Consider the following 26,296-nt stretch of genomic DNA (forward strand, 5'->3'; position numbering starts at 1 on the left):
CAACAAGAGCCAATGATCGCCGATTACCGATCATGCACTTTTTCACAAAAATCGGCCGATTATGATCGGTGACTGATTGATCAGCACACCTCTATTGAATTCTGTTGCCAAAGTCTGATTCAGCATTTTTACATGTGAACAGACGCATTCAGAGCAAATGCGTGTACAAAGCATTTGGAACCTCAACTTTTAAAAATGTATATTGATTGATATTGTCGTGTCAGTGGCTACAATTCAGAAGAAATTGCCTCTAATTACATATACTTGCAAATTTATGTTAAAAATTCCACTGCCTTGCAAGAGACAATGGAATCCAGTTCAATAGTGTTTTTCAGCCGACGTACTCACATTATTTGTGTGTTTTATTATTTTTAACTGGTAAAGTTATGCTGTAGGTTGACACTGATGGTCCAGGAGCGAAAGATTATCATAAAAAAAATGCATTAAATGAATTACGATCAAGTATGAAGTAATCTGTCACTCATTATATCTGAAACCTAAGATCTTATGCATTTTTCTGACGCTAATGCTTGGATAAGGAATTTTCTTTGGGTTGCGTTCAATTTTCCTCAAATGGCAGATATTTTGTCCTCGCTAGAGCTTCTGATACGGTAAGCTAGCGCTAGCATGTTTCTCTCAGTTTTGATACAACTTGTTGATAAATCAGCTCAAAAGAAATGTAATTGTGCGTGGGTCAAACCTAGAGGGATTGGTATTAGCTAATGAGATCCGCTCACTAGCCAATAGTAAAAATTCAGCGGACTTGAAATTACAGACAGTATACCAACAGCAGGTACTGAGAGTTAGCTATGACTATGTCCAAATACACAAAAGTTCCATGATTTGATTTGACTTTGACTTGCTACATGTAATCTGGTCTGAAAATTACTGGACAAAAAAAACTGACCGCACATTGTGGAGAGTTAGTCACAAAATGTTACTTTATGTAACCTTTTACCTTTATTTCCAACTGGTTTCGTTACATAAGACAATTTAATGTCCTGGCAACAGTAAATAAATGTATTTACAGTACAACGCTGGACAATGCTATGTCAAAAAAGCTTCCTGTGGCATTTTCTTAGGACTGCTATGCAAAATATCAAAAATTAAACTAATGTAACTGAATCTCCTTAAAATGGCGCATGTGGCAGAGTTACACCAATCAAACACAATGGGTTTCTGCTGCTTAAGAAAGCACATTGTTCTGCTAACCTATATAAGCATATTGCTGTACAACTAGCTTTTGTTTTTTCTGACTGTGTCTAAATGTGGTTTCTTTGTTACCTGTCTGTGCCCCTAGATGTCCTCAACACGTTCACTTCATCCTGAGCTCACCCTGTCACCACCTGTTGTCCGTCACTCATCTACCACCACCTTAGTAATCCCTCATGCCTTTCTTGTTTTCTTTGTACATTGGCCTCATTGTTTCAGTCGGGTTTTTTTTTTTTTTAGTCTTGTGTTATTTTCCTGCTCCTACATAACCTGCGATTTTAAATTCTTTCTCCTAGACTTAGTTAGCAACCGCCTAAATTAACTCATATGTTTAATAAACTTGCTAGTAAAATTTAATTAAATACTCTTCAACTCAAAGGACAAAAAGCGTCTCCTCATCTGGTGTGTGAGAAACACTTCACAGTGCGCAAAACGTTTGAAAGCCAAACACGTTTAGACTGGAAAACAAACCACAAAGTGATAGTATGTGAGAGCTGGAGGCACATTTTCCTGATACTGCAGACACATACTGTAATTTACCAAACTGTCGTTCCTCCTTACTGGAAATTAAATACCAAGTGAAATTCTTGAAATATTTTGGACCCGTCTCCGCTTTCACGTGCTGCCAGCCAGCAGTGGCTTGATTTGATAGTTCACTGACAGGCCTCTGAGTAACTCAGTGGCAATTTGTTCTTCTTAAGTCATGTGCTTTAGAGTGACGACGAATCTAAAAGTATGTGGGACGACCCAGTCTGAAGAGCAGGATGGTTTGATGTTGACAGATCCAAAACTGGTTTTCCAATTTCTGAAAACAAGGTGCTAAATCATGAACACAAGAAAGTCTTGATTGTGTGTCGATTTCCCAGAAACATTCCCTTACCAGGGTTTCTCTCACGCCCATGCAACAATGTACCTGCCAGGTTTTTGTTGGTTTATTTAAAAAATGTCTTGGAACCAGTTTTTCATTAGGTTATTATAATAACTTGCCCTGTCTGTGTATGGGCAACTTTCTCTAAAAGTTGAATCCAACATTGTGAAGTTGTCATGTTTGGTAATAAAGGAGAACCTGGGTGTTAAAAACTTGCAGATGAGAATGACTTTTAAAAATAAAAATAAAAAGGATTTAAATGGAGTGAAATGGAGAGAGCCAGTGGAGAACAATAGCTATGTGTCTATATCAAGTGTGCGCAATACTTTCTTGGTATTCTGCTAATGTTGAAGAAACCCAATTTCCCAATTGTGGTGTTTCCATTCAATAGGAAGTTCAATTAAAATCACACATAAATAAGCTTGTTCACATGATAAATCATTAAAAAATAATCTACCAGTCATCGCAGGAGACGTGACCGCCTTACTGAGACTTTGGAGCAGCAAGTCCCTTATACTTGAGAGGGGCTACATACGCGCCGTTTTAAGTGATCCATTTTACAGAAGAGCGACAAATTCAATACTTTCAAATGACAAGCTCAAGTTTTGATGAACTATGCTTTGCTATGAGACCTCTGGTGGAGCCAGCTGCACACAGTCCAGAGAGACCAATGCTCTCAAATATGAGTGCTTCGAAGCAAAAAAAGTGTTTCCATTACAGTTTTGCGCCAAAACATCCTTTTTTCCCCACAACTGGCACGTTGCCAGTAAGCAAATGTATTTTCATAATTCCAATTTGTGGAACTTCATGGTCAATGGAAACACAGTTAGTGAAACCAAAATGCCATCTATGCACACAGAGGAACCAGAGGAGCTAATCAGATGAGAATGGGCGACAGCTGAGAGAGAGTGCAGGCAAAGCGAAATTAGGAGATGGAAAGCAGCTGGGCTGGGATTTGTTGTTTGCCAACCGTCAATAAATACCAAAGAAGAAGAAGCAGGCTGGTGGGTTGAGGTTGAGTCAAAAGAGAAACATCCAAAGGTCCAACACCTGGGATGAAACCAGAAGACGCAATTATGGAATCACTTATTCCCAAAATTAGAAAATGACTGCCGTCTCTTCAAGTGAAAAAGCCTCAGAGATATGTTACCTGCGTGGGAGGTGAGCAGACGCTCGCCTTGGAGATTCGCCCCTCAAACAGTGACATTTGCCACATTACAATTGCCTTCCATGCCGTTAATATACCCTTTCCGTCTGTATAGGGTCTCAGGTGGTTATCGCTGTTAGAAATGAGATTGTGGTTCGAAAGGTCGCCAAGGGCAAAAAAAGGTCAGTGATATTTGCTCAAAATACATCCGCCACCTCGGTTACATCCAGAGTAGGAGAACACACAGAGCAATAGAGCAAATATAATCCCAAAAAAAAAAAAAAGTAATCTTAACCATTTTTCTCAACAGGATATTATCCTTCACCCTTTGCTGAGAGAATACACACATATGCTGGTCGTTTCATCATACATCTCTTTTTGGGATGTAAATGTCACTTCATTAATGCTCTTTTCCAAGATTTTGTTCCGTAACCAGGATTTTTTAAATTTATTTATTTTTAATCATGTGAGATGGGGAGGTTGAGATTTGTGGAAAATCACAGCAGCACTATCATAAAATCCCCACAAATTTGACCTGCTTTAAAACGTGGTGATTGATTTAAAGGTTTACTAAGAGAGAAATGTTTGAATGGTTGATTGATTAGGAATATCACATAGATGGACAAATAGATATGACTGCTGTCGGTTGAAGTTTGTACCTTGAGAGAAAAATGGTGGTTGTTGTGTCTCAACATGTTCCTAAAAAAAACCTGATGGGTGAGTTGTTTTTAAGTTGGTTTCGTTTTCTGTCAAAGGACAGGGAGTGAGACTTACTTACAGACATACTGAACGTTAGCAGTCGTATTAATTACCATGTGAAGTGAAATCCACCAATCAGAAAGTCCTGCAAATGGGAGCTTTTTGTCTTCAGCTTTACTTATTTAGTATTCAATGGAGCGTGAAGAGAAAAAAAGCTTTATGCAAATCATGTCATTCACGTTGTGATCTCAATGGATTTTTTGACATCACAACATCAAATAAATTTTGACACTTTTTGATGCAGCACAATATGTGCTGCACATACGTGCCACTGCTATGAGAGCTAGCAGTGACAATAGAAACTCAATGGTGGCATAACTTAATCAGATGTTGTGCTGCGTTAACATTCTGCCTACGTTGATGAAGATCCACTCACCTCAGCATGTCAAATGCTTTAGGTGAGTTATTTAGGTAATAATTACTGTACCTTACCAGTCAAGGATATTCATACAATGTTTATAAAGCACTGAATTTCCAGCCAAAGATGGTCAGGCGAGTACAAAGGTAAAAACAATTCTCTAAATAGTTATTAGAAGTTTTAAATATTCCCTCTTTTATATTTATCTTTTATTCCAGTTTTATTACGTCTGCTTATTATGGTTGTTGGTGCAATTGTGAAGCCTTTTGGAGAACTGTAGTTTTTGAATTATCTATCTTAATAACAAAAGCATAAATCTGAAATCAGTTTTAAATAAAATAGCAACAGGGCAGCTTAAGGTATTTTAGTTTTAACACATTCTGTTTTTTGTGGAATATAAAAAGATTTGTTTCTTGCAATAATTTTCTCTAGGTCCAAGATAATCATCCCAAAAAAGTACACACATAAAATATTCACAGAATTCATATCTATACTGATAATAGTTTACAAAAAAATGAAACCAAGTCTGTAGGTTGGGTTTCTTTTGGTTTGTTAAAGCTAAATGCTAATAATATTCACAATTTGCCCTACATATGCATTGGTAGTCCAGTGTTCTATTACTATTCTCAAAAATGAAATAAAGAAAATTGCTCTCAAAATATGAGTAATGACATTTTTGAAGTCGGGACAAAAAAAAAATGAAATCCCACCATCAGATCTTACAAAGGCTTAAACTTCAGAGACGCATGTTTGGCATTTGGAGCCTCTCGTGACCTTTTCAGAAGTTCGCCAAACATATCTGAGTGTCAATCTCACCCTTTGCCTCTGAAATTTTAATTTCTGTTCCTATTGACGAGCAGAATGGGAGAGAGGCGGGAGCTGTGTTTTGAATCTTCTTTAGGGTGGTCAGGAAACGACTGAGTACTGTAATAAAAGAGACATGAATTGATGTTGTAATATTTCTGCTTTCACATCTCTGGTACAGTCCTGTCAGCTTTTTGAGGGAAGATAATAATATACATTTATAATTTTTTTTTTTTAAAACTCACAAAAAATATGTGTAGAAAATAAAATCAGCTACAGAGCTCAAAGAACCTCTCTCTTGCACCTTTATGTGCTCGACTCATATCACTGATTAAATATGTAATAAATAATGAAATAAAAGCAGAAGCATGATCAGGATATTTCTGTGCAACACTAAATGTACTGAACTGCACACAGCATGGTTTTAATGCAGCTGTTTCATCTTGAGCCACAGCGCCACTGTGTGGTGAAAGAAGGAACTTTACATTCAGAGCTTCTCTCTTGCAGAAGTGTTTAAAAAATGTAAACATCAAAGCTCTGGCACATAAAAGATATTAAAATAACCCATTATTTCATAACAATAGGCTGCATTCAGTGCGCATTTTGCTGCATGGTGAAGCAATCGCTATACCACTCGCTCACAAGCAATGTGAGCGAGCAAGTTTTGTTTACACTTTTCTAGGTAAAGATCACAAGATGTTTCACAATGGTTAAAAATACACATATATATAGATAATACACTAATTTACAGAGTTCAATAGCTGCGAAAAAGGCACGATGGTAAATAGTCCGAATCATAATCGGATCTCACACCAAGCTGCAAGCTCTTCTTCTTCTACAGTCCAGGGTGTGGCTGCTTGATAGCAGCGATCGCGTCGGCTTTTAAATCGAATGTGAAATCATCTTAATCGTCTCCAGTCCAACAAGCTTGGAGTCCAAACTGTAATGAGGCGCTTGAGCTACGAAAGTTCACACCAACACTCTCAAATTATTTCCAGCGAACCAGCCGATTAAACAGGACGGATGGCTTCTTCTATTTAACTCCAGTTGAGAGTGTTACTGCTGCCTTTTTCCCCTACCAGAGGCAAATCATGAGCTTTCAATTTTTTATTTATTTTTTTAAACTATTGTCCTCATTTTCTGTGTATAGGGAAAACACATACAAATCTCGGTCATTTTGACCCGAGGACAACAGGAGGGTTAAGTAAAACCTAAGCTAATTCACTCTCTGACCTTAGACTTGTCAAATTTGAAATGATTATGAAACGCAAAATACAACATTTGAACTGGATGTTTAGGCAGATTTAACACAATTCTTGAGTTTCCAAAGCCTCTTTCAGAAAGTCCTTTTGTTCAGTGTTTATTATGCCTCGCAGTCTGCTGAAATGTCCCGACGCAGAACGGCGGGAGGTGGAAACCACTAATATTACACCATTGTTCAACCTCGGAAGGTATTTAAAAACCTGTTTCAACAGCCATGAACTGCAAAGAGAAAGTGGATTTGCAAGACAAGTGTGATATTGTGTGTCGCAGCTCTTTAGTCCGCCGACCTACAACGAATGGAGACCTCATATCATCCTCCATTTTCCATCCAATTTGAGAAATAGATGGATTGACAGAATTTAAAACACTGAATGTATTGGGAATGTAATTATTAGTTATTAAAGTATTAACTCTGACGGTAAAAAATTTAACTGATATGAGGGAACAATTACTGATGTCTTCTGTGCCAACGCGTAGGAAACTGATTTAGTGTCATCACTTCAGCACAGGGCCCTGGACCCTGTCGGCCGCACAGTTTCTCTATTTCTATCACTTTCAGACTTTACAAAATGAAGCAGAAAGACTCTTAATGAGAACAAAAGAGAAGATGTTACGCCTGTTCTGGCCTCCTTGCACCGGCTCCCTGAATATTATGGTTTAAAATATTAGTCCTGACGGTCAGGGCACTTCATTGCCAAGCTCCTCAATATATTCAGGATTTCTTGGAGTCTTAAACTTGAAGTTACAGAGGTTTCAATGCCTGTTCTGGTGCTATAAGTCAACACTTCTCCATTTTGTATTTCTGCAGTTTGGGACAGCTGCCGGGCTTCATACCCGCTTTAGCGAGCTTCGATAGAAACCCTTTATGGTTTACTGAAAGGAAATGTGGTTCTCTGACAATAACACATAGCCCATGAACCTAAGATCAATAATTTATTTATATTTGATAAGGTTTAATAATAAGTGTCATCTAGAAAAAATGGGGTTCAGAAGCCCTATAAATGGAGCAAAGGTGGCTGATGATGTGTTGAAGTCGGAGTTTGAAAGAGGAGGAAATTCTTAAAGAGACAAAGGCCCAATTTCAAGGAATTATATTGCAAAGTCATGTTTGATATACTTAGCTTTTTCATAACTGTTTATAGTTTGACTCTGCTATAAAACGGTGCTATGTGTCTAGAAAATACAAAATACCGCTCCTTTAAGAGAAAAAAAAAGAACAGATACAATGGCAACGAGTGGATATTTGCTAAAAAAAAAGTAGAATCAGTGTTTTGTATTGGTCAACTGAACAGCTCGTCATATCAGCCATAATGGAGACAGAAGTGTTGAATGCTGATAAGAAAATGATCATGGCACCAGGCGACATGCTCTGTTAGCACAGTGCATCTTATCTTTTGTGTTATTCCAGAAACTGACTGCACAAGTTTCTTTTATCGTTTCATGGAACAATGAAACAAAGAAAATGGATGGGTTTATCGTGTTGTTTTTTCAGTATCAAGTACGGTCATCTCCTTTAGTTTTGCATTCCACAAAACCTGCCGTGTTTCTCGGTGGGTTTTGAGTGCGCGTTTGTTTATTTCGCACTGGTACGAAATGGTCCTGGATGGGAATTTTCATTTTTGCGTGCTCTGATACAATGATATAATGGGTCTGATTAACATCTGCAGACAGGGGACCTGCTGGGTTGTTTTTGCACTTGTTGAACTCAAATTATTTTTTTTACTTAATTTTGTAGGTCAAAACAGCAAAAGTTTGGAATTAAACTCAGGTGGTTAGTAAAAGATGTCAAAACACAATCCAAGCATTATAAATTAAAAATATACACCATCCATGGTCATGCTATGCTAATCTAGCACAGGAGTTGTTACAGGTGCCATCTGGGAACTGTGTTGGGGTTGTACATCTTTTGTGTCCAATTACTGTATTTATTCAGATATGCAAAGTGTCCAAATAACACATCTCTAACCAGTTTCATTTATAGTTGATGATACTTCATGATACAGCAATGTTCCAACTAGTTGTTTCAACTTTAAAGGTTTTATTTCTCCACCATTCTTCTCTTATTATGCTTTATACATTTTTAGCTACAGTTCTGATTTCTGATCTTTTGTAAAACTTTGACCTGTGGATATTGATTTAGGGAAATTCTGGTCCCTTTTTTGGAACTTAGAAGAACAGAAGTAAAAGCGAAGAGGAGCTGCATGGACGAGTGTCATCATCAGCGCAGTCAGGCTTAACAATCTATAGAGATTTTATTATTTAGGGAAAACAAAAATCTGAATTAAAATTTTTTTTGTTTGACTGGCTGAAAGTCAAGCAATTCTACTGAGTCACTTTCTCAGTGCAAATATCAGTTTCCAGTTGAAAAAAAAAAAAAAAAAATAATAATAATAATAATAATAATAATAAATTTCCCTTGCCTCCTCAAATAAAGTGGGATCATGTTTTAAAGGAAAAGAACATATGAAGAAAACTAGAAATTAAACAATTTCAGAAGCATTACTTTCAGACCACTTATTTCTTTCCAACTAATAAATACAGATTCATAAGCAAACATTGAAATTTCTTCCAGGGGCGTTGGGAAGCTTAGCCGGTAGATCAAGCTGCAGTCGTCGTCTTTGTTGTTCTGGGTTTTGTTCCCAGGCTTGAGTCATTTGTTACATGTTCTTTCACCTCCCTCTTTCCTGTCAAGTTATTGTTCAAAAAAGGCCACTAGTGCCAAAAATGTAATTAAAAAAACATATTTTTTCATATTTGCTTTAGGCTTAGAAAAAACCTCAAACCAAATCAACCCTGAAGAGATCTCTTTGTTTAAAAGGTACACATGTACCAACCTTACAATCACAGCCTACTTAACACTTCTGAGTCCTGAACTAATAAAAACAACTGAAACCGGTTCTGAATGACACAGCCTAAGGCATATCTTATCATTTTAATAACAAATGACTGACAATTTCTTCATAACATACCAAGCAGTTCTGCCGTTGCTGAACAGCTGATGGTCTTTGTGTTTTTAATGCGACATCAAAAAGGTAAATGTGGTTTTAAAAAAAAGGGGGTGGGGGGGGGATGAACGCAACTGCAAAAGAGTCAAACAAAACAGGCCATCATTATATTTCCTTTCCATTGAAGAGCCTGTGTAATTTAATTCAATTTAATCTTTGTCTATCTGGAATGTGCTTTGTGTGTCTCGGCTTTGTTTTCCAAATCCCTATTCACTCTCGAATGTTTGCATGTCTGAATAGTAGCCAGCTGTTTTAACACATTTCCTTTGACACAATGGGAAGACTGGTCGGTGATGCGTTGGAAGAAGATACAAGAAGCGCCACACCTGACGGAGCTATGTCTGAAAGAATGTGACAAACAGCGTCGCGTGGCACTCGGCACAAAACCTGGAGACGGGTGAAATGCGGTTCTGATTCAGAAGCTTCACTCTCTGCGGGGACGGGGATTCGTTCCGCTAATGAGAAGTAATCAAAAGAAACCTTTGAAAGTGCGCAGATGTGACCGAGATGACTAAATCGTTGTGACGAATACCTTGCTGGCCTCTCGAAATTGACGCAAATGTTGGTTGTGATGCAGAAACTAAGAGCCGAGATTATCCAGGGTTATTCTTGGATAATCAAATGAAACCTGTATTTACGTTAGCCTTGTGTTTCACCAGTGTAGTCATACGATGTAGCTCATTTGTCAGACTTAAAGTACCATAAAATAACTTGAAAGCAATTATGCCTGAATGCATTTTAAAGATTTCAGATTAACAGATGGTACTTTTTGGCTCTACTTAGAGCTTTAGAGGGAGCAAAAGTTGTTTTCCTTGAACAGCTTACTTAGGCAGGTGTGAAAGCACATGTAAACCTTTATGTCAACCCTGGTCAACTTTAAGAGCTCACCAAATCGTTTTGCTTTGTGCCGCGCTTTTGTACGGCTGCATTGCTCTCAAACAGTTACACAGTTGATTTTTTACTCTTTTTTTTCATTTTAGGGTTTTCTGTGGCACTAGTGGTCTTCATTCGACAGCTTTGTAGCCAAGAAAAGGCTCCAGAGAGTGGAAAAGAAACTTGCAAACCCAGGACAGCTTAGTGGAGGACTAGCCTCTGGACAATGGACCAGAGGCGCCGCCCACTGCTCTGCCAGTTTACACCAGCTTGGTTCGCTTTTACTGGATGTGAAAGTGGGCCAGACTAAATAACGGCTTGATATTTTTGGTCGTTTCAGGTCCAATCAAATCAAGTTCCCCGACTACCCTGGTCTGAAAATGCACCAAGTTTCTCTCCTGTGTGTTGTAAGGTGTGATTCTTATTTTCTTCTTCTGCTTCTGATCTGTTGGTCTATTTGATCAGCAGTGGCTGACGTAAGGTCAGAGTGACCTTATTTAGATTTCCAAATAAAAAGCAAAAGAGTACACTTCCCTATGTGCTTAGGAAGGATAATTAAATAAACTTTTGGTAGGCTTTCACAAGTCAACAAGATTTTACACACCAGTCTTGGGTTACATCTTCATCTTCCTCAGTGAATTTAATAGACACTCACTCTGCGCCACCTTTTCATAGTTTTAGTGTCAATTTGACCTCAGGGTAAATTTAGCACCTTTGTCACTGACAGAAACATGTATGTCTGCTATGTAAAAGCTGTACTCTTCCGTCCATTTGTTGCAACCGGGAAGGTATGAAGGAAAGTGATTTTCCACTCTGTCATCGTCATCTGCTAACGACTAGGTTGCAGGTCGGGGAAGACGTCACAATTTAGTCCCGTGAAAAACTTGTTGATGAAAAGTATCAGGGTAAACAAAGACATTTGGTCACCAATACACAAGATTATATTTTCTTAAACATAAGCCTCTAACTTCTGTTTTGTGTAATTACCACCAGCCAGCAGGAACATGGTTCCAGATTTCTGGAACAAACCAGCTGTAACGTTTTCACTCTCATCGCACATTGTGTGAATAATCATGGCTTAGTAAATCAGAACACATGATGTCAAAGCAAATTAACAATCCCACATCACCTTTTGTCTGCAATAAACACATTTAATCACAACACAGGTCAGGGTGCCACAGAATTTTTCATTACCTGTTGTTGTGCAACAACAAGCTCGGTTGGCCTTGGTTCATAGCCTATGAATAACTAATATTTAAAAAGTGCTTAAGGTACCATTACAGTACAATTGATACCGATATTAACCATACTGGAAGTGTGTCACGCCCATTTCTTGCATGAATAGAAAAAGCTGTGATGACATCAGCACAAATAGTGAGTAGCATCTTTCCATTAAAACACCTTTTAGCTTTAGCACAAAGATATTATTGGTGAGTCTTTACCAGTCATTAACTTTACAAAACAACTTTTTTTTTTAAACTCTGACTCACTGGCCTGTTTGCACTCAAACCACTCAGCACCACAAAATGAAGCAAACAATGCTCAAGTTGTTTCATTGCCCAAACACAACTCCTGACTGGAACCATTGGGAACAGGAGGATGTCGAATGGGTAAGTCCGACGAACCAAGAGCCACTCTCGGTTTCGTTAGCTTTGGGCTGGCAAATGCGTGCAGCACGCAGAACTGCGGTTTCAAATGAGGTCTTCTCTCAGGACAAGTAAACCGTTTGTCGATGTAATCGGGAACAATATTTTCTCTTGGGAAATCTACAGCTAAGATAAGCCTGGTTCAAGCTTATTTTGGGACCAGCATGCACAAACAGCAGATTCATTCATTTTGGATCCAAGGCTTCTTCAAATCCAACTGGTGTGCTGAACCAGCTGGTTTTCTAAAAAATAGCAGGTTAGAAATAATTAAGCAGTCTCCACTATGCTTACAGGTTTAAATGAATTTAAATTTACCAGAGAGATTGACCAGAGAGACTAGCATTAGTATGCGTTTGCTCCGTGTATAACTGGTAAATCATCTCACTCTACAACTCCAGAGACCGGCTCGCTCTGTCTTTTGGTGTTGAACAAATAATAGATATATAAGGAAGCAGAATGAAGCACTGCAGTGTTTATGCAGGTGACTGAGTAATGCAATTAGCAGGCTGGGAGGAGTATAGGGAGCCACACCTAAAAGATACAAATAACAAGAAATACACCGACAGTGATTGCCAATAAATTGAGGAAACAAAAAATGAAGAAACGGTGAAGGAACGGCACATGACGGTAAATCCCCGCCCACATATTACTAATAATCTTACATAACATTTGTAGCCAAGCATGAACCTGTTCTACAATAACCTAATGCACAAAAAAAGATCATGCCCTATGATTAGGACACATCCCACTGGACACGTCCTGGTAAACGGACCTAAAAGTGTTTCAGCCATTCACTCGCATGCTGATAGTGGCAAGATGATGGAGCCAGGGTCCAAACCGGAGACCCACCGATTGCAGCAAAAACTCACGAACCAGGCCCCAGAACAGGGAGGGACTACGTGACTAACACTCAGGGATGAGTCCAAGAAGAAGACCGGATCAAATGAAACAGATAATCCACAATTTAGAAAGGTAGTCAAAAAACGAGGGGCAGGTCAAAGGTCAGAATATCAATGAGAAGGTTGGAGTGCAGACAGAAGTCAAGACAAACTAGAAAAGGGGAAGGGAACCAGAACAGAACGCAGAAAATGGTGAAACCGCATAACGGCCGATTTAGGAAGACACCTGAGGGGACGAAGGATGACCAAAGTAGAATATAATAGACGGATGTTTGGATTGGTAGATTGATTATGTTCCTGCAACTTCCCAATTATTCTCACTTTAAAATCTTGACAGTCTCTGGTCCAAACGTGGCACCGTCTGTTTGTCAGTTCATGTGTTTCGTGACCAGAGGCATGAATTGGTCCCTAAATGGCTCCGTTCTTTCCACTGTACACAAAGACAGGCAGAGTGGTGCATCAAGAGAAGACGGTCAAAATGGAAGACATATCAGGAGAAGTTATTTCAGGAATGCAGAAACGCAGTCTGCCAGAAACAAAGAGTAAAAAAAAAAAAAAAAAAGGTCGTCTTTTAGGACTGATCATCCCTGTTAAGTGTGCAAGCACTTACTTATTAGTTAACTAAGCAGAGTATAATGACAACACAAATAATATTGGCTGTAAAATTATTGTTCTAATGTAATTTTCCTGTAAATTAAACCTGACTAATTTTGAGTTTGGGGCACAATGTGATCTGAGACTACTGAAGTCTGGAATAGTTAAAGGGACACACATTACTACTCAAAGGTTGAGGACTTCCTTCTGCTGCAGTTATTTCAGTACAAACTGCAAGACAGCAGAAATGAGAAGTTGAGTTGCACCTTTTTGGGACAATAATAATATGATCCCATGTGTGGTAGAGAATCCACAGGAACAACCGTGAAGCTTTAGAGAAGGACAGATGGAGCAATGACGATGGAAACTGCAGATTGCACTTAGCAACAAGTAAGTTTTGCTGACATCCAATGTTCTTGCTGCTGTAAGAGGAAACGTGTTAGGGACATAAAACCACAGTCTGTTCACCAGGACTGTCAAAACTTTGCCAATTTGTATTATTCAAACCATGAATTTAAAAAAAAGAAGTTTAAATCAGATTTACGATGCATTAATAAAACAACAACTTACCATCAGAATGACATTTCCAAGTCTGAGGAGTTTTGCGAGGCTGAAATCCTGGAAGGACTCGAAACTTTTCTCCACTGCGGGAGAAAATTGGACAAAAGAGAACAAAGGTCAATATTTTGAAAAAAATGCAACATTGTTTTCACACATTCCATAAAGTGAAACGTGTATAGTATATAGATTATTCACATTTTAATTTGACAATAGTGGCAGATAGCTCATCAAAACCCCCAACATTCAAGTTCTCTGTAATAATTAAGGCAGGGAAAAATATATTTTAAAGTAAACAGATTACCTCCTAAGGCTCCTAATAACCTAACTTTCGTAATCAGGTGCGTTAACAGAAAGACCTCAAAGTTGTAAGACAGCAGCCCTCAAGCACTGGAGTTTGACACCTGTGATTCAGAGTCAGGAATCCCCTGCAGGTGTTTTGTCTTATTTAGCTAATTAGGGCGTCACCACAAGTTTCACTTTTTCACAATAATGTTCTAATTTTCCAAGACATTGACTTTTTGGGTTTTTCATAATCTGTAATCACTAAGCTAACAAGTAATAAACACTTGGCACATTTAGCTTCATGTGTAAGAGCCCACATAATGCATGAATTTCATTTTCTGAACTGAAGGTCACAAAGATATTTGTGCTTTTCCATGATTTTCCAATTTTCTGTTTGGAGGTTCTGTAAGAGACGGAGTCCAGTTTCAAAGCAATCAGATATTTTTATGACGCAAAGTTATGTTTCTTTTAAATTGTTCTTGATATAAACTGAATTTTTTATGACAACTAAAGTTAACATATTTGCTTGATTGCCATATAAAATGGCAGCATGTGACTGGAAAATACATAATACCCTCCCATTTAGCATCCCTTTGCAAGTTTTATCCTAGATTTTCATGAAACAAAACAAAATAAAAATTAATCTTGGACAACGAATTCCAGCTTTACATAACTGCTCAGTTATTTTTAACCTCGACTTGAACAATTTAGGTCAAGCGAAAGGTGGGGGTGGGGGGGAGGAACTCCTGCTGACAAATGTTTTAAAAAAGAATCCGTCTTCTTTTGAATTTTTAAGGGGACCGTGTTAAAACGTCAGGTTGGAACCTACTTTGATGTGTTCTCTTGGGCATGTGCATCTTTTTTTTTTTTTGTAGCTTAAGATAACTTTGTTACAATATGATCAGCAAAGAATACGTTGCATTCATGTGTTCCAGTTTCATTGTGTCCTTCATTTGTCACTCAGAGGCTTTGCTGTGACAAGACAACATTTTTTGTCACGGTTGACATAGCGTGACCGACGAGTTGGTTGTGATTTATTGATATACAAACATCACATTTTCTAAGGTAGACCTACATCCAGCCTGACATGTGTAAACATGCCGTATTTTAACAGGGAGCCATTGTGTCTCATTCTGCAACACAAAGAAGATGCATATTTTACAATTTTCTTGTAGATGGTGTGTTTGTTGTTTGATTGCAATAGGCTTAAGCAACGGATATCTGCAAGAGGTCCCCTTTCCAGTCTAACATAGAAAGTGGTGGTAAGAGCCCATATCAATAGGCACCATTGTATAGATCCGTCCCGTTCAAATGGTGCAAGGAATGTCCGACCTTTTAACTCGCCATTAACTCTCGCAGTCCAGCAATTTTATAAACGTGGCTGCTGGGAAATTCCACTCAATTCCTTTCCAAATAGAAATGAAAACTAAAAAAAAAAAAAAAAAAAAAAAGAGAATAAGGAAATGTGGTATAAGATTTCATCTTCACATCTTTGTTTTCACACTTAAGACTTCCCTGAGCTATCGTTGGTAGAGATTAGGCCCCTACGCCAGTCGTTGGCATGTTTAAAAAAAAAAAAAAGTCTTAAGTTGAGATTTCAAAACTGTAATATTTCTCTTACATAATTTTTCCAGTTTAAAGTCCTTTTACCTTTACTGTGACAGGCTGTGCTGCCGTGACTGGGGTTTGTTTTTGCTTCACAACGTTTAGAGGAACAAACTGAGTCGATGTTTGGGCCAGATTAAAAACTAAGCCTGCCAATAAATCACAAACAGGAGCTGGGAATGTATTTTCAAAACTTTAGTTTCTTGAAAATATGGCCATGCTAAAAATAAAAAATTTAAGATTAAAAAACTAAAATAATGAAAATAAAGTCTGAAAATTACGAGAATAAAGCCACGGCATTACAAGAATGAACTCGCACATGAATAAAGTAAAGAAAAAAAAAGAAAATAAATTGTTATAACAGAAATAGTATAAGCAAAAAATAAAATTTTGTGAATAAAGTCAATATTACAAAAACAAAGTATTACCAGACTAAAGTTGTAATTTTACCAGAGTAAACTATGTTAATATAATGACTTCTTGAAAATTGCTGTAAATTTCAGCACCAGCAATGCAAGGTATATATAACTTTTTTGTTTGCTTAAATTATTTTGTTAATGTTAATGTAGCGCAATTGTAGCATTTTTATTCAAAGTTACCCTCCGCTGATACCGACTTGGACCTTGACGGAGCAAAAACATGTTTTAAAAGCATTTAATCAAATCTTTCTTTTGCATGCAGCAATCGAGTTTCCTTTATTTTCCCAGTAAATTTGTGTTTTTTGATTCTGATCCATTAGTCCATCCACTTTTACTGTTTAATTCAATTTGGGGCTCAGTTTGTGTTGTCGGCTGAATATTGATTCTGTTGCCGACAGACAAAAGAAGCAGTATCTTTACCGTAACTTTCACACCCACTGAAACCAGTCAGAGGATCTCTGATGGGGTTTAAGACTGAGCCACTTCCTCCAGTTCTTTCCCCCCAATGTGTCTAGTTTATCCACAAATATCACCGATGTTACAGCATGCAAATTGCATAATACAAATTCAGGAAAAAAAATAAAACAAACCCTAATTACCATAGAATGCTTTCACAATGCTGATTTGACAGAGGAGCTTTAGAGGATTAAAGCAAACAGATTTCACCCGTTCGACTCATCCAGTTTTCTGGTTTCTATATTTACATCGTTGCAGGTTCAGCTCGGTGTAGCAGCGGTGTTTTGACAGGGACGGCGCCCCACCCTTCGGATTCCTACCACGGTGCCGGACAAATGCAAGAGTTTATTCTGAATTGAACTTCCTGGTAGAACCTTTCACTCTGGACATCTGTGGATTTGAACTCCAACCTTAAATTCATTGTTTTTGGTTTTCTGGTTCCCATTAGGCTGGGCTGTGGGTTGTTTTTACAAGTGAAAAACTTTGTGACATTTGGAAAGTTTTCATGATCCTGTTTGCTTTCAGAAAATTTAATGGAGCTTGACTGGCTTCACTCAAAAGACTGAGAACGTTGTAGTTACAGGTGGTTAAATATGCAGGTATATTAAGTAAATTAGAATACGTGTTCAAACCATTTATCAGACAAAATGTTCCTTTTGAAAACAATCTTTAAAAATATATTAACCATACTTAAGTGTTTGAGGTTTTTTTCTCTTAGGCTGATGTTATATTTTAATTTTTAAATATCATGTTTTTGTTACCTGTAAGTGAGAAATGACCATAACAGTAAAAGGTTTTCAAACATCCATCTGTGTCCAATTATTCTTTAAAATGTGTTGCACTCAGTAATAACATTTCTGAAATAAATGTTTAACTTTTTAAAGCAATATTCTAAGTTATGGGCTGTAAATACACGGTACACTTTTCAGATTTTGATATTCCATTAGTTTCCATCTGAATTACATTTCTGTACTAAATAATTTGTGTGGATTTGTGAAATAATCAAAATACAATACATATATATATATATATATATATATATATATATAGTTTTTACAATCATTTACTGTGATAATATAGTTATAATAATATGTAAGGAACATTTCATTATTCTGAAACACTGACTACAAATACATATTGCATACATGATAGACTAATCATGACCTTAGTTATTTTCTAAATGACAAATATGTTGTCTTCTTCTGCATTGTATGAGATTTAAAGAGATACCCAAAACCTAAACTACATGCTATCAAAACACTTTTTGAATGTTCCAGTTGTGACAAAGTAAACAGCACAAACTCCTGGGGGGGAGGATGTAAACAAATAAAAACTCCAGAAATATTTTTGCCAACTTCATACTTCCTTCTTCCTTATGGATAATCATCAGCATTTTTCATCAGCCAGAAAGGTCAGTTATTTTGAGAGCTTAGTTTAGTTCAAGTTCATTTTCTTCTACTTTGGTCTTATGTCAAGGTCATATGTTTTGCTCCCAATAGAGTGAAATCTAAATCTGAACTCGTATGAACCACTTTTTCAGACACACAACAGTTACTGCTGGGTTGGTCTTTGTTCTTTAATTATTCAACAAGATGTCAGAAACATTCGGCGGTTTTGGTCCAAACTGACGTGATGGCATCACACAGTTGTTGCAGAGCCGTTCGCTCCACAGCACTAGCTGCGTTCCCTTTACAAATGTGCTGCGAAACGTTTGACAATATTCCGCTAATGTTCAAAAAACACAATCTCACAATTTATGTAAATAAGAAACACAATTAAAATCACACGTGAATACGGTTGTTCACAGGATAAGTCGTTAAAAAACATGCTGTGCCATCATCCTCCTAACACTTCCAGTCGCCTTCGTCTTTCCCGAAGAAGGCGTTTGTTGATCGTCTGACTCATGATGTAAAGAGTGCTCCCATTGCAATTTTGTGAAATATGCTAATGTCAATACAAGTCAAAAAAACACCTTATCCTACAGTTTAATTGAAAAACATGTTTTTTTTTAATTGCCATTAAGCCAATTTATTTTTGTAATTCCAATCTACGCAATTCCAATCTCCCATCTCACTACATTGCAAATGGTCTTGTTTGGATTGAGGTCTTTTTTGGATGACTGGTGGTCATGGGAGTATGGGCAAAGTCATGCTTAAGAAACCAGTTTGAGATTATTTGAGCTTTTTGTGATTTAGTGTGACATAGTTCTGGATCAGTTGTTACTTTAGTGTGCTATACCCTCCTCACCATTAGTCTCCATTACCAGCCAAAGCGTTTGCTACCAGCCAGCATGCACTCATGATTTCTTGGAGGAGGTTTTGACCTGCTATCTACAGATGATATCAAATCTCAGGTGTTTCAGGCAATGTTTTTCCAATCTGTCATCGCCCGGCTATAGTGTGCCTATAAAAACAGGGGCCTTAATTTCCCGTTTCCTGGTTGGCAGGAGTGACACCCGTTGGGGTCTTCTGCTGCTGTAGCCCATCGCTACGAAGCTCAACTTCTTGTGCGTTCAGAGATAATGTTCTGCCTGGTTATAGTAGGTAGGTATTTGAGCAGGAAGAATCCCCATGAGCCCCATAAACTGGTTCTGATGCAGCAGATTATTTGAGAATCAATTTTAGCAGCCTAATTCAACACAAGGAACCCGTTGTTGTGCAAAATTAACTCAAGCGACGTACATGTCAGTAGATTTGTACAATATGTTTCAACATCTTCGCACATTTAGAAAGTTGTGTTTCTGAGAAATGCAAAACATTGATTTGATGTCCTGATAAGATGATTTTTGATGCTATTCCCTTTGCTGAACCGCTTTCCTGTTAAAGGCCAAACACACTGGAATGTCTATGAAAGGTTATGCAATATGTCATATGTGATTAAATAAAACATAATAGTAATTACAGATATAGATATGTCTGAATAGAAAATATGATGGGAGCAATTTTTTCACTGTCCCGAGTTATGATTAATTCTATTATGTTTGTTTTTTTTTCTGGTCACATAACTCCGGAACGAGTCGAACTGGTCGGACAATTCGAATCTCAGCAGGAAGTTGTTAAAGTAAACACCTCCTTTCTGCTACTTTATCACTTTGTCACAAAGTCTCAAGGGACAAATGCGCGACTGACGTGACAGGGGCCTTAATAACCTCCGGCCTGATCCAAGTTGTATTTTAAACTTCCTGCGGGATCTTTAACCCACACGGGCTTCTCGGCTTGTTCTCTGACGGTCAGGGCGATGAGATAAGCCTTTCCAAATTTATCGTCTTCTGGAGAACAAAAGGTAAGAGATACTTTGGTTTAAATCCAGACATAATTATCTCATGATATTTAATTTTGATTTTTAAAAAAAAAAAATTTATCATGTTTGTCGATTTTTCTGGTCACCCTTCATCTTTGTTATTGAGTGATTTTATTTAGATGCCACGAAAGAAAAACTCTTAGAACATTTAGTTTTGCATTATGGATAAAAATGGAACAGAACGATCTTTAATTAGCTTAAATAATGTCTGTTCTAATATTTTAATATATATTCTAACTAACAATTTGGTGCTGTAATTGACAAATAAGGAAACAGATTTGACTAAGTGGATAAAGGACGCATTGAAAGCATGCCGTGTTTACGCCTCGTGCCGATGCTGTGAGTCGCTCGCGCTGCTGAGATTAGTAAAAGTTTGAGTATCGACACGATGTGGCCGGGTTGCATCGATTTATCGAGGTGTTGAAGTAAAGCTGTTCATCCCGATACATTTGAGAACAACGGGAGAAAGCTCATTGGGATGACATCTCGAAATAAAATGGAAAATAAAAAAAAAATCTTAAATTTGCTCTCCTAAAAAAAAAATCTTGTTTATTACTGTTTTCAGGTTGCAAGTGAAAATGGCGCAGGTGGAAGTCCAAGACGAGAGCACCAAAAAGCCGATGGAGGAGATCACGGAGGAGCAGTTCCTGAAAAATCTTTACCTTTTCATGAAGAAGCGAGACACGCCGATAGAGAGGATCCCCAATCTGGGCTTCAAGCAAAGTAAKTATCCGCGAAAACGTGTTGAGACGAATGTCAATAAGCCCTCAGTGTCTTTAAAAAAAATTTAAATTACATACCGTTGTAACATCATGACATAATTCAAGTGCATCGCATTCCAGCTGCGTTTGTTTGATATATTGTCAACAAACATCTCAAATGTCAGATCGAGTAAAAACGATCTTAGGAAACATCCTACACATCAAGATGTGAGATTTGGTGTTGAAATAGTTATTAGAGGAATTTAGATCAATATATGTGTTTCATATTGCTAAATTGTTTAGCTAAAAACATTTGAGTACCTCTATGAATTAAGAAATATTTTCAAAGAATAATCCTACTGAATGTTTTATGTGGTGTATTTTTTTCTCCCTGTGAATATAACACTTTGCATGATCTCAAAATCAAGAAAGGGGAAAAATGGTCTTAAGCAATCAAATATGAAAAAAATAACTGAATTGCAATAAATGACAAATACATTGATTTTACTTTTGAGTAATAATTATAATATATATTCATGTTTTTATTTGTTTTTGCTTTCCAGTTGATTTATTTTTGATGTTCAAGACTGTCAACGACTTGGGTGGCTACCATCAGGTAATTTTTTTATATAAATATATATATCATACATGGTATAATCATCATTTTTATAGAAGTAGATTAAATGATGTATAAGGTTAAGCTATGTTTATAAGTATTGCTGAATTTTCTAAACAAAAACTAGCCTTATTTTTTTATTTTCAATTTTGCCTTACAGCATCTTTTAATGTCAAATTTATGAAGACACATTTATTATAGATGTCTGAATGGAACATCTATTCTATGTTCTACAAATAACTACCACTTAGTTATTTGTAGTGGTAGATATTGTTTGCACTAAACCCTTACTTCTTTTTTTTAGTAAAACTGTTTTGGTGCATTTCTGTGTTTTAATGCCGTTTCCAGACAAACAAACACAAATTAATCTCTCCTCTACACTCCAGGTGACGTCTCATCAGCTCTGGAAACGGGTTTACAACACGCTGGGAGGAAACCCGCGAAGCACAAGTGCAGCCACCTGCACACGCAGACACTATGAAAAGTGAGTGCGGTTATCTGCGAGAGCAGTACGACCGGGTGGTTTTCTCTCGCTGGAAGCTTTCGTCTGACTCGGTCCCCATTTGTTTAGGTTGCTTCTGCCTTACGAGTGTCAGCTGAAAGGCATATTGATGAGCTCCATGCCGCAACATCAGACGAGGCCCTACCACGACCCCAAAGACAATCTAGGCCATAGGCCGCTCAAACGTGGGCTCTTACCGCTGTCACCGGTTGGTTACATTTCTGTCATTTTTAGCTGTATTTTATAAGCTTATGATGTGAATAAAGTGGTTCTAATGCAAGGAATAATTCACTGAACTATGAAGGCTTACTTCTTAATTTACAGACAAGAGAAAGGAGTCTCACTAAGATAATCTCTGATTTTCCCCCTCAGCTAACCCCCTGCTTCCAGTCGGACCCACATGGAAATATCTACTCTCTACCTTTCCATTACTACCCAACTGGGTGGCCAGCTCATCCACTTCTGCCACCTTTTGTGCCGGCTGTAATACCACCAAATATCCCCCCCTCTCCGAAAGTCCCACGTCTCCCTTCCCACCCGACTCCTCAGGATCCGGTCAACATGGTCAGCCAGTCTCTAGATCAGTTGCGTAGGCTGGCGAAGGAGTACAAGGACTCAACTGGATTGTCAACCTCTGAACCCCTGAACCTGAGCACGAAAGCTCCAGCTCGAGAGCCCCACACCGACACTGACCCTCCCTCGTCGTTCGGCCCACCTTCGTCCAGCAAGACCCCAAAGTTTCTGAACAAGCCCTCCACGCTCTACAACCCCCTTAGCGCAGGCGTAGTAAGAAGCGACGGAAGCGAGATGCAGGAGTCCAGCGAAGGTGTCACAACCCTCTCTGAGTCCGAGAAGAAAGAGAGCAGCGATGCTGATGTCCAAGCCCGGACGCCCTCAGACAGCCCTATATTCATTTCTGCTCTGACGCCGGAGCCAAACAAAGGCGTCCTTGAGACGACACCGAAAGTCGGCTCTCTGAAAGCAGACTTTCCAGTCCAACCGCCAGAGGACAGAGAGGCCAGGATGGAAGCGGAGGGTTTCAATCTCAGTCACGTTCTGCATAGGATACCCAAAGGCGAGGAAGGCAAGATGGAAATTGAAGTGCCGCTGTCCGTGGTTCGTAACTGGCTCAGGTTTTACGGTTCTTCGGCAAAGCTGCCCGAAGCGAAAGAGCTTCCCGTCTCCGTTGACGACGTCTCCGGGGGGAAAAAACGTGTGTCAGATGTGGACGTTCTCCCGACAGGCTACGAAACACCTCGTAGTCCTCAACACCAGAGCTCAGCTGAAGACCTGAGGCTGAGGAACAAACCAGGACTCATGCCAAACACTCGGGCAGATCACCACCAGGAGAGCCACCTCACCAGCTCCAAGACTTCTGGTGGTCTTCCGAGAAAAGTCGGAGGTGGCCGGAACGCCTGGGCACTCGACCAGCAGGATATCAATAAACCATACAAGCTCAACTCAACAGATTTCTGGAATGCCTCTTCCAAAGAGACGACGGCTCCCCACAGTCCGGTGAAACCCGAATCCAGTCCCCCGAGAAAGTCTTCCAAGTTCTACATGGAAGACCTGTTGCAGAGAGGGATGCAGAGGTTGGAAGTGGAGCCTTCAGCCGTGTTGATGGTGAACTCCAGCCCCACGTCCGTGTTTCCTCTGACCACCGACGAGATGAGGAAGCTGCAGACCATCATCTCAAGTTCATCATGACAATCAGGGAAGGACCCCAACACCACATTTAAGCTGCCTCCCATTACTGACTCAAAGCCTCTCATTAGCGTCGTTGCGCATCCGGTCGACGTCTACGCGCCATTAACAAAGAACAGGAGGATGGCAAAGTCAGCATTTTCAATGGATACATTGTAATCTGCATGATTTTCAGTATTAATGACACAAACATGAGGGAAAACGTGTGTGCATTAACATTCTCTTATTCCATTTCTAATCTGAAGAGTGATTAGTTTCATTTGTCAATATCTTTGAATAAAATAAACTGCAGATGAAATCATTCCTATTATACTTCATTAACCCAGTGTCGTAACAAATAATAGAAAATAGAGATTAAAGTCATGCATATTCAGAAGTGAAAGATTTTCACTCTCTTTTATTCTGCTTAAAATAAAGAGATTTTTTTTTACATTTGGAATTTACTGTAAAGATGTAAATTAATTTTGTCTATTTTTTTAAACTAAGCTTTTTATTTTTCCCTAATGCTATTTTTTTATATTAACTTTCTATGTATTTTTGTTGAAATGTCTGAAATAAAAAAAGAATGAATGTAATTCAGCAGAGATTAAATTAAAGGCACAATGTAGCAGAATGTGCTTTGAAGAAAATGTCTTCATTGACATTTAATTATCCTGTAAAATATACATGACTTGTACATACATTTGATTGTGAAAATCAAATAAATTCCATTAAAAATGTGACTGGCTTGTTCATGGAATGAAGAACTTGTTACAAATGTTTTTTTCCCCCCCATTTGTCTCTTATTTTGCTTTGCATATTTGTGTGACGGCTGTGTGAAGTGTGTGCCTGCAGAAAGCAATAAAAAAAAAACTGCATATTTTTCTGCCAGCCACATGATTGCTCAGGGGAATTTTTTTTTTTTTTTTCCGGGGGTCAGCCTGTGAAGTTGCTTTGATTCGTTTGCTGCGAGGAAGAGCTATACATAGAAATCAACACTTCATTTAGCCACAGCGAGAGAAGAAAAAAAGGTTTTTATGCAAGGAAGCAAATATCTGGATTAAGATCTTGGTGACTTATAGGCAAAATCAGATTGAGACAAAGTGTTCAGAACAGCTTTTTATTTAGAAAGCATTACCATCGAAAGAATTACAGTGTAAAGAGTTTGAATTGGTGTGACAATGCTAGCTAACTATGGCAAACATTAATATACACACCTTAAAGAATCTAATTCCTCCCATTCCTTGGAAGCATTTCTGTACCTTTTTTTTTATATTTTATGAAACATTTAAAGAAGAAATTCCTCTGCATCAAGCACACTTTTTTTATTTTATATTATTTCTGTTTATTGTCTGAACACTGGCACGACACGTGCAACCTGTTACGTTAGTGGTTACTGTCTGGGCCTTGGATACTTTGGATATCATCCAAAGTGATAACGTGCACAGATCTGTGGTGAGACAAAAACATGCAGGCAGAGGCGACACGCCCTGGACTGTAACGAAGACGCTGAGTATCGCATGCACATCGTTTGCTGACGTGTCAGACGTATCACACTCCATTACGACCTGCGCTTCAGAATCTGTCAAGTGAATTGAGCTTTAAAATCATTAGCAGCAGCAGCAACCAGGAGAAAACTTTTACTGTTCATGCTGTTAAACACTTCTTTTGTTAGATCTGGTGACGTGTTCGGAAGGAACCCGATTATGAACGCCTGTCCTGACAGGCATTGTATTGTCACTTCAATTAAGTTGTTCCTTTGCTGATCATCAATCCATGGTCCCCTGCTTATACTTCAGGTTTCATTTCTGTTCCAGAAAATTTCCGAGTTTCTTGTAATGAAACCCGAGCTGTAAGCTTAAGAACACAAATGGTTCAAGGAAGATATTATGTTACATAAACAATCTATAAAAACCTGATATCCTATATTGATATTATAGAATTAAGCTTATTTAATGCTCAATTCCATAGCTATAAAAGTAATGTGATTAGATGGATGCAACTGAAACACTTTTTTCACATCACACAAGTCACATGATCAAAACCTGGATGCCACTGGTGCAAACTCAGCATTACAGTGGAAAGACCGCAATTGCAAAATTGTGTTTTTTGACATTAGTGGAATATTGACAAAGTTTTGTGCACATTTGTAATGGGAACGCAGCTGCTGCTTAGACTAGATGTGCACTGCGCATCACCCACAAATCATCATTTCTACCCTGCAGTTTGGAAGAGGGAACCTTACAATGTGTGGCTGTTGTATATTTGACGAAAAGATGAAATTTACCGGAACTTTCTTGACCAGAGTTCGAAGGTGTCTTGCTGGATTTTCCAGCAAGACAATAATCTGAAACTCAAAAGACAAGAAAACCTTCCAACTGATTTCAAAACGCTGCCACAACGACCCAGTCAGTCACCCAATACGACTCCATTAGGTAATCTACAGAGAACAGAATCAGATCAGAGTGCATGGAAGATTTAAAGAGAATGGATCAAACTCACGCCCAGTATGAGGCATTAAAAGCATTTCAGTAAAAAATGTTTAATAATTAATCCCTGCATCATTCAACTTCACTGCATATAATTTGATCCGTGGAATTTTGTTTTGATTTCTCTTGGTGTGTGGATTAGTTGGGCTGATACGGTTTGAACTTTATTCACCGTTTTTTAAATTTTTTTTTATTTCCATGCAGTGTGTCAACAGCATTCCACAAGGTCACACTAAGGATGCAATATATACAAT

General features: G+C 38.3%; 1 protein-coding gene and 1 long non-coding RNA gene across 2 annotated transcripts in view; one reads left to right on the top strand and one right to left on the bottom strand.

The window, feature by feature from the left end:
• Positions 1-3,613, bottom strand: part of LOC103473341 (uncharacterized) — a 6,766-nt gene extending 3,153 nt beyond the window's left edge. The window contains exons 1-2 of the long non-coding RNA XR_535005.1: positions 3,231-3,613; positions 3,064-3,130 (exon numbers count right to left, since the gene is read on the bottom strand). This is a non-coding gene — a long non-coding RNA (uncharacterized LOC103473341). The remainder of the gene's footprint in view (positions 1-3,063; positions 3,131-3,230) is intronic.
• Positions 3,614-19,913: 16,300 nt separating this feature from the next.
• On the top strand, positions 19,914-24,063 carry arid6 (AT-rich interaction domain 6). The gene is made up of 6 exons (XM_017307787.1): positions 19,914-20,033; positions 20,617-20,774; positions 21,316-21,368; positions 21,755-21,852; positions 21,940-22,078; positions 22,243-24,063. Exons 2-6 carry the CDS (start codon positions 20,630-20,632, stop codon positions 23,575-23,577), a joined length of 1,770 nt encoding a protein of 589 aa, XP_017163276.1. The 5' UTR covers positions 19,914-20,033; positions 20,617-20,629; the 3' UTR covers positions 23,578-24,063.
• Positions 24,064-26,296: the final 2,233 nt, after the last annotated feature.

This window comes from Poecilia reticulata, linkage group LG12, assembly GCF_000633615.1.
Source record: "Poecilia reticulata strain Guanapo linkage group LG12, Guppy_female_1.0+MT, whole genome shotgun sequence".
NCBI lineage: Eukaryota > Metazoa > Chordata > Actinopteri > Cyprinodontiformes > Poeciliidae > Poecilia > Poecilia reticulata.

What these genes read in the sequence shown, in the direction of transcription:
- arid6 (XM_017307787.1), top strand. Translation starts at nt 20,630, where the DNA reads ATGGCGCAGGTGGAAGTCCAAGACGAGAGCACCAAAAAGCCGATGGAG. An exon ending in ACTTGGGTGGCTACCATCAG is followed by an intron (nt 21,369 to 21,754) that starts GTAATTTTTTTA and finishes TCTACACTCCAG; the next exon opens with GTGACGTCTCATCAGCTCTG. An exon ending in ACACGCAGACACTATGAAAA is followed by an intron (nt 21,853 to 21,939) that starts GTGAGTGCGGTT and finishes CCATTTGTTTAG; the next exon opens with GTTGCTTCTGCCTTACGAGT.